The 8,521-nt window shown below is 46.3% G+C and overlaps 1 protein-coding gene across 1 annotated transcript; it reads left to right on the forward strand.

Moving 5' to 3' along the window:
- The first annotated feature begins 316 nt into the window (after window positions 1–316).
- GMFG (glia maturation factor gamma) lies at window positions 317–7,086 on the forward strand. Its single transcript, XM_089902852.1, has 7 exons — window positions 317–335; window positions 2,763–2,859; window positions 2,957–3,006; window positions 3,460–3,509; window positions 6,116–6,198; window positions 6,677–6,750; window positions 6,924–7,086. Coding segments are annotated over exons 2-7 (330 nt in total). The 5' UTR covers window positions 317–335; window positions 2,763–2,858; the 3' UTR covers window positions 6,996–7,086.
- The last annotated feature ends 1,435 nt before the right edge of the window (window positions 7,087–8,521 follow it).

Consider the following 8,521-nt stretch of genomic DNA (forward strand, 5'->3'; position numbering starts at 1 on the left):
AGACTGAGAATTGACCATTAGGTCCAGCACCACAGATGTCCTTGGTGGCCCCGACAAGTGTATGTCATTGGAGAGAGACAGGAGTGAGTCTGCTGGGAGAGAGTTGAAGAGTGAATTGGGAAGAGAAATTGGAGGCAGTGAGTATAGACAGTTCTTTCAAGAAGTCTTGCTGAAAAGGGAAGGAAATGAATGGGCAGTGGCTCGACGGGAGACAGGGTTTTTAGTTTTTAAGATGGAAGACATAACACGGCGTGTACGCTGAGGGAAAGATCCAGTAGAGGTGAAGACATTGATGATGCGGGGAGGAGAGCAGCTGCAGCAATGCCCTTGAGGAGGTGAGAGAGGGTGGGATCTGCCCACTGCTATGGAGGGAAGTCAGTACAGTGGGCCAGACATCGTGGGGCTGGATCCTTTAACAATTCTCTATTGTTTGCTTATATTTTCTCATGGAAATGCACAGGTTTCTGATCAATTACTTCCCTTTTATTTCTCCTTTATATGACAATTAGGACATTATATTGATTTGGGGGAGAACTTATGTGTATAACTATGTTGCGTTATCTAGGAATTTCATTTCAGGATGGGAACTGGGGGGGTGGGCAATACAAAATGCTCTTAATAAAAAAGGAGGTATTGGTCTGATAGGATGGAACACCATTGTTGTAGCACCATTATAAGGCCCATGAGGTTGAATAATTGCAGGAAAAAATTCATCATTACTTGGGTCCTGTGGAGTCTTCTCTCTATTCTCCATTTCCCCATCAACCTAATAAGTGGCAGTTTGACCAGCAAACATCTCTAAGTTCCCCCTTTCAGCTCTGGAATTAAAATATTCCAGATTGGGTGGGTGGGAATCCAGGAAGGCTTCCTGGAGGGGGGGCTAAAGAGCTCATTATTCCATTATCAAAAAATCTACAGATAATAAATGCTAGAGAGGGTGTGGAGAAAAGGGAACCCTCCTACACTGTTGGTGGGAATGTAAATTGGTACAACCATTATGGAGAACAGTATGGAGGTTCCTTAAAAAACTAAATATAGAACTACCATATGATCCAGCAATCCCTGCGCATATATCCAAAGAAAAACATAATTCAAAAAGATACATGCACCCCAGGGACTTCCCTGGTGGTGCAGTGGTTAAGAATTCGCTTGCCAATGCAAGGGACACAGGTTTGAGCCCTGGTCTGGGAAGATCCCACATGCCACAGAGCAACTAAGACTGTGTGCCACAACTACTGAGCCCACGTGCCACAACTACTGAAGCCCACGTGCCTAGAGCCTGTGCTCTGCAACAAGAGAAGCCACCGCAGTGAGAAGCCCACGCACTGCAACGAAGAGTAACCCCCACTCGCCCCAATTAGAGAAAGCCCGTGCACAGCAATGAAGACCCAACGCAGCCTAAAATAAATAAATTTATTTAAAAAAAAAGATACATGCACCCCAATGTTCATTGCAGCACTATTTACAATAGCCAAGTCATTGAAGCAACCTCATGTCCATTGACAGACAAGTGGGTAAAGAAGATGTGGTACATACATACAATGGAATATTACTCAGCCATAAAAAAGAACAAAATAATGTCATTTGCAGCAACATGGATGGACCTACAGATTGTCATACTGAGTGAAGTAAGTCAGGCAGAGAAAGACAAATATATGTCACTTATAGGTGGAATCTAAAAAAAATGGTACAAATGACCTTATTTACAAAACAGAAATAGAGTCACAGATGTAGAAAACAAACTTAGGGTTACCAGTGAGCAAAAGGAGGGGAAGGGATAAACTGGGAAATTGGGATTGACATATATACACTACTATACATAAAATAGATAAGTAATAAGGATCTACTGTAAAGCACAGGGAACTCTATTCAATACTCTGTAATGACCTATACGGGAAAAGAATCTAAAATAGAGTGGATATATGTATATGTATAACTGATTCACTTTGCTATACACCTGAAACTAACACAACACTGTAAATCAACTATATTCCAATAAAAATTAAAAAAATAATAAAGCTCATCATTACCTACTGTGTATTGAGTGTGTCCACCATGCTGGGAGATACGTGAAACTATTTTAGCCTCATAACAATCCTGAATCAGAGGCGTGAAGTTACTTAGCTAGGGCCACACAGTAAGGCAGCATTCGAACCTGGTCTGGGTGACTGCAAAGCCTGGGAGGTCCCAGCAGATGAGGGGAAGGAAAGAGGGGGAGGAGTCATCTGTGACAGTTGTCCCAGAATGGGCATAAACAGGATGTGGTGTTAGATGAAACCTTTCCCCTACCCCACACCCTGCCCCCTGTAGCCCTGGTCCCCACCCCTAGAGGACAGCGGAACCCAGAAAAGAAGAGGCCTGTGGACAGAAAAGTCATGGTTGGGGCCAGGGTCGTATGGAAAGGGCTAGGGGCTGGAGTGGGGCTGGGGCTAGGAGGACACCAGGGTGAAGGTCAGGCTGTGGAAGGGAGGTCAAGGCTGGGGGAAAAGAGACTGTGGTTCCGGGTTTAGCCCAGGCAAGCAGATCCCTGGGCCACCCTGGGCGTTGCCCAAGGGCACCTGCTGAGAGGGCTCGAGTCCAGCCTCTGCTCTGCAAAGGGGCAGCATCTGCCCTGAGGGATAGGAGCCTTTTCCTAATGTTCACAAAGGCAATCTATGGGCTATTGGGTCTTCCTCTTCATTAGTAGATGGAGAAACTGAGGTTTGGGGAAGGGGGCAGGGTTGAGGCCAGGCGACTCAGCTCTTGCTGGGCTCCTCTGACAGTCTGACTCCCTGGTGGTGTGCGAGGTGGACCCAGAGCTAAAGGAAAAGCTGAGGAAATTTCGCTTCCGAAAAGAGACGGACAATGCGGCCATAATAAGTGAGTGTCATCTTCCCTCCTGGAGGGATGGGGTATGGGGACAAGCGTGGGGGCAGATGGGAGGGGCCTCTAACCCCCATGTGCCCTCCCTCCTCAGTGAAGGTGGACAAAGACCGGCAGATGGTGGTGCTGGAGGAAGAATTTCAGGTGAGGGGATCGGGGGATGGGACCTCCAAGAAGGGCAGGGTGGGACTGGGAGACCCAAGCGACTGTGACTGATGCTAAGAGCCTGGCATGGGGGGCCAGAAAGACCCGGAGGTCAAGTCCCAACTTAGCTGTGACCCTAGGCGAGAGACTTCACCTGTATGGGTCTCTCTTTCCTCATCTATGAAATGGTGATAGCAGTCCCTACCTCTTAGGGTTGTCTGTGGATTCAATGATTTAATCCTTGTAGTGGGTTTAGAAGAAAAGTGTCTTAACACCTCTGGGCTTCAGTTTGCTCATCTGTAAAATGGGGATAACAATAAGACCAACCCCTCTGGGATTTGGGAGAGGTCAGTGAGTTAATCCATGTATGTGTATTTCTTGGACCAGTGCCTTGGCACACAGTAAGTGTTCATTTAATGGCAGTCTTTTTTTTTTCTCTCCCCTCATCCCCAGAATATTTCTCCAGAGGAACTAAAAATGGAGTTGCCAGAGAGACAGCCCAGGTATGCTGGGGGAAGGAAGGGGACGGTCAGGCCATGGGGAGAGGGGTGATGATAGGGATACAGACTGAGGGACTGTTTGGGTTCCAGTCCTATTCATGGGCTCGGGATCTATGTCTTTGAAGTCAAATGTTCCTGTCCTAGGACTTTTGGTTTGTTTACCAAAATTTTACTGCAGAATTTTACACTAATAGTCATATGTAATGTTAGAGTTTGCTTTTTTTTTTGTACAAACCATGTCAGTTTTGGTCTCAACATTGCACTTGCTTCATTTAAAAAAAAAGTTAAAATTTCCTTATTTTTCAATACTTGGGAATACTTTGAGTAGCAAAGGATTTATTTGACCTTTAATGATTGGGGAGAATCCTGTGTGAAGCCAGAGGAGCCTGGTGCTTTTGTGTGTGGAGGAGCTTTTTGACACTTCTGTGAAAACTGGTCTCTTTAGATTTTTCATCTCAACTGATATTTGGGTGCCCTACAACTCTGAGCCTCAATCCCAGGCTCTAGATCTCAGCCAGGACCAGCATCCTGGGCGTCTGACAAGTGCAGTCACACAGGGCCCCGTACCCAGAAGGGAGCCTTGAATGCAGGGCTTGATGCTCTACGACTGCCTGCTGTCTTGAAATTCTTTATAGTTATATCTTTGAATCTGTGTTTTGTGTGAAGTGTGATGGAACAATGGAGCATGTGCTGGGGGCTTGGAGCCTCCCTCAGCTCATATCTCCAGCCTGGATGGGTTCTCAGCTACCCATTCCCTGCATTGCCCAGCAATGGCTGCTGCCATCTGTCCTAGGCAGGCGACCTGATTACAGGTTCAGGGAGTGTCAGGGTCAGGGTCGGTACTCACCCCCTGCATGACAAGTTCCAGGGTGTGCCTTTGAGCATTTCCACTCCCTCTGTGAGTGTCCCCATGCCCAAGAGAGAGTGATTTTAAATAGGAAATTTTAAAAGATAAATCTGGAGAGAGACTGCAGAAGAAAGGAAAAAGCCTTTCTCCTGTGTTTATAACAAGGGGCCCTGCATTTTCATTTTGTGCTGGGCTTGGGGAATTATGTAGCTGGCTGTAGTCTCAGCCCCTGATTCTAGTCCTCTGTATAGTAAAACATAGTGGTTGAGCACTTATACTCTACCAGCCAACTTCCTGGGTTCAAATCTATCCATAGAAACTTGGGCAAGTGACTTCACCTCTCTGGGCCTCAATTTTTCCATCTGTAGTATGGGGATAATAATAGTACCTACATCATAGGGTTGTTGTGAATCAAATAAGCACTTATTTATTTATTTATTTTCACCGCACCACTCGGCATGTGAGATCTTAGTTCCCTGACCAGGGATGGAACCTGCGCCCCTGCAGTGGAAGGGCAGAGTCTTAACCACTGGACCGCCAGGGAAGTCCCTAAGCCATTTTTTCTTAAAAAATTTTTTTATTGAGATATATTTGACATATATTAGTTTCAGGTGTACAACATAATGATTTGATATTTGTATATACTGTATTACAAACTGTTCACCACCATAATCTAGTTAACATCTGTCATCATACATAGTTTAAAAAAATTTTTTTCTTACAATGAGGACTTTTAATATCTACTCTTTTAGCAACTTTCAAATATACAATACTGCACTGTTAACTATACTTACCATGTTGTACGTCATATCCCTAGGACTTATTTAAAATAAATAATGGGAAATAAAATAACTGGAAATTTTTGCGTTTTGACTCCCTTCACCCATTTCACCCACCCCCACCTTCGGCAACCACTAATCTGTTCTCTGTATTTATGAACTTGGTGGCTTGTTTCTTTGTTTTTATTTTTTAAATTCCACATATAAGTGAGATCATGAGACATTTATCCTTCTCTGACTTATTTCACTTAGCGTAATGCCCTCAACATCCATCCATTTTGCATATGGCAAGATTTCGTTCTTTTTTATGGCTGAATAGTATTCCATTTGTGTGTGTGTGTGTGTGTGTGTGTGTGTGTGTGTGTGTGTGTGTATACTGCATCTTCTTTATCCATTCATCCATCAACGGACACTTAGGTTTTTTCCATATCTTGGCTATTATAAATAATGCTGCAATAAACATGGGGGTGCATACATCTTTTCGAATTATTGTTTTCATTTTCTTTGATAAATACCCAGCAGTGGAATTGCTGAATCACATGGTAGTTCTATTTAGCATTTACTATTATTATTTTAATTATTAAAAAGACTTTTACTTTTGAAATTATTATAGATTCACAGAGAGTGGCAAATATAGTACCCCTTATCCAGTTTCCCCCAATGGTTACATCTTACCTAACTATAGTGCAGTATCAAAACTGGGAAACTGACATTTATACACTGTATGTATAGTTCTATGTTATCTTTTTTTTAAAAAATTAATTAATTAATTAATTTTAATACAGCAGGTTCCTATTAGTTATTCATTTTTATTATTATTTTTAAAATCATTTATTGTGTTTGAGGCCAGTACCCTGCGTCTCAGTTGTTAACCCTAGGTTCTCAGACTCAGTCAAGATTTCAAGGTTGTGGTCTCAGGTAATGGGCACTGGGCTTGGGCTCCAGGCCAAGTCCTGAGTTTGGATTCCCTCTTGCTGCTGTAGGTTCGTGGTCTACAGCTACAAGTACACGCACGCCGATGGCCGAGTGTCCTACCCCTTGTGTTTCATCTTCTCCAGCCCTGTGGGTGAGACACAGCTCTACTCATCCTGAGAAAGTGGTCTTAGATTCTGTGTGAGGGTGTGTAAGTGTGTGTGTTTGAGTGCAAGTGTGTGTGCATGCCTGTGACTGGTGATTGTGTGACTGTGTGCATGTGTGTAGGTGCCTGTGTGAGAGTGTGGTGTGTGTGGTGTGAGTCCTGAGAGGGCATTGGGTGGAGGTGGAGGCACAGAGCCCCCATCCTCCTTAGTCCTGAGGCGTATAAGCAAACTCAATTCTTCCTTTTACCTAGAAACCCCTGTCTGGCCCCAAACCATCTCCAGGGACCCTAAAATAACTTCAAGCCCCCGAACAAACCTGGGGACTCTGACTATAGCCTCCAGGGACCTCCTTAGAATTGTTCCTGGGACTCTTAGAAAACTCCAGGGTCTGCAGGACATTACTAGGGCCTTAGAGAACACTCTGGCATCCCCCAGTTATGCTTCCTCCTTCTCTTTTCCACACAGGCTGCAAGCCTGAACAACAGATGATGTACGCAGGAAGCAAGAACAGGCTGGTGCAGACGGCAGAGCTCACAAAGGTCTGGGCCTGGGGCTGAGGCTCCCGAGTGTGAGAGGGAGAGTCTGGACTCCTGGTCTGAGGCAGGAAGGGGCTGGGGATCTGGGTTCCTGGGTCTGAAGGAGGAGGGGATCAGGACCCTCACTGTTTTCGGTTCCTGAGTGGATTATAATACTGAGCCCTCTCTCTGCCCAGGTGTTTGAAATCCGCACCACTGATGACCTCACAGAGGCCTGGCTCCAGGAGAAGTTGTCTTTCTTTCGCTGACCTCTGGACGGGGGACCTGAACTCAGGCCCCCTAGGACCTGAACATCTGAGACCTTAAAGAAATTAAAATGCAAGAACTCAGAGACCCTCAGTTCTGGCTCAGTTTCTGTTCCTCACTGTGGGCTGTAGGTGGCAGTCCTGCAGTACCAGCCTTAGGCCAGTAGAGGGAAGGCAGATCCAGTGGACGCCTGCTGAGGCCTGGGAGTAAAGGAGGATTCAGTACCTGTTCCTCTGAAAGAAAGGGAGGGGCCTGCAGGATTTCCTAGGGAGAAATGAGGGAGGTCTGGTCTCCTAGAGGGATTGGGGGGATATCTGAATCTGTGGAGGGGCCACTCCCAAGGGGGACAAGGACACCTGCGTCCCTGAGAGTAAAGAAGGCAGAGTGCCTGTCTCCCCACCTCTCACCTTCCCACCCTAGCAGGCATTAGCTTGTACCTATGCTAATTTTCTCAGTAAGCCCCCAGGCAGGAAGATTTTAAAGGCAGAAAAGTTGTTGAAGTTGCTATAAAAGTGAAATATAACAGCTTCAGGGGCTGGGGAGTTGCTGGGGGTGGGTGGTTCGTGCAGTTGGGTAGGCCTGAGGGCCCAGGTCTGGGAAAGATTAAAAGGATCCAGGACTCTCAGTGGACCCCCGAGGAGTATGAGGTTGAGGAGGCAGGAAAGGGACACTGCCTGCCCCTGTCTGGAGATTCTTCTTTCTTTCTCTGTCATCTCTGGGTATTTGACTCTCTCAGGCTTTCTGTTTCTGAGGGACATTCATTGAGCACCCACAGTGTACCAGGCTCTGAGGATTCTGAGATGGGCAGGTTTTCACAGAGTTGAATCACTGTCTCTCTCTGCCTCTCCTCCAGGTCTCTGATTGTTCCTCTCTCTGTCCCTAGATTCAGGGACCTGGGAACTCCCTCCTCCCACCCTTTTCCAGGTTCCCAGTTGAGAGGTGGCTGTTGCCATGGTAACAATGACAGAGTGACCTTGGGCCCTGGCTGCCCCTCCCCCGGCCCTGTCATTCCTGGGGGAGGGTCCACAAGCCCAGCTCCAACCCTTCCCCTTCCTTCCCAGCCTTAACATGTCCTCATCACCCCACTCTGTCCCATCCCTTGCCCCTTGTCCCCAGTCAGGACAAGCCCTTTGCATGAGGGATTCAGGATAGAATCGCTCTACACTGGACTATAGAGAGATCCCCACTGCCCTCAGTTTTCTGTGGGGAGAGGGTTGGGTTGAGCGCCTCTCCTCTCTTTCACCCATGCTGGTGCCCCTATCCCATTTCTCTTGCTAGGGATGTCTCTACACATCCCTCTGCACAGCCTCAGTTCCTGAAGGCTAGAGATGAGGAGATAGGACAGGTCATTCAATGAAGAGGTCAGCAACTCCTGGTCTGCAGGGATCAGAGAGGCAAAAGGACTTGTCCAAGGTCATGAACTTACATGATCAAATAGATAATAATAGCCAACTCTTTGATTGAGGGCTTCCTATGTGCCAGGTACTTCTATAAGCACTTTACAGGTATTAACTAATTTAATTCCTAC

This window comes from Delphinapterus leucas, chromosome 20 (genome assembly GCF_059928025.1).
Source record: "Delphinapterus leucas isolate spDelLeu-1000000601 "Yukka" chromosome 20, BTC_Dleu_Yukka2, whole genome shotgun sequence".
Classification (NCBI taxonomy): domain Eukaryota; kingdom Metazoa; phylum Chordata; class Mammalia; order Artiodactyla; family Monodontidae; genus Delphinapterus; species Delphinapterus leucas.

Excerpts from the sequence above, each read along its gene's own strand:
- GMFG (XM_089902852.1), top strand. Across the intron at positions 3,510-6,115 it reads TTGCCAGAGAGACAGCCCAG|GTTCGTGGTCTACAGCTACA; the intron begins GTATGCTGGGGG and ends TTGCTGCTGTAG. Across the intron at positions 6,199-6,676 it reads CATCTTCTCCAGCCCTGTGG|GCTGCAAGCCTGAACAACAG; the intron begins GTGAGACACAGC and ends TTTTCCACACAG.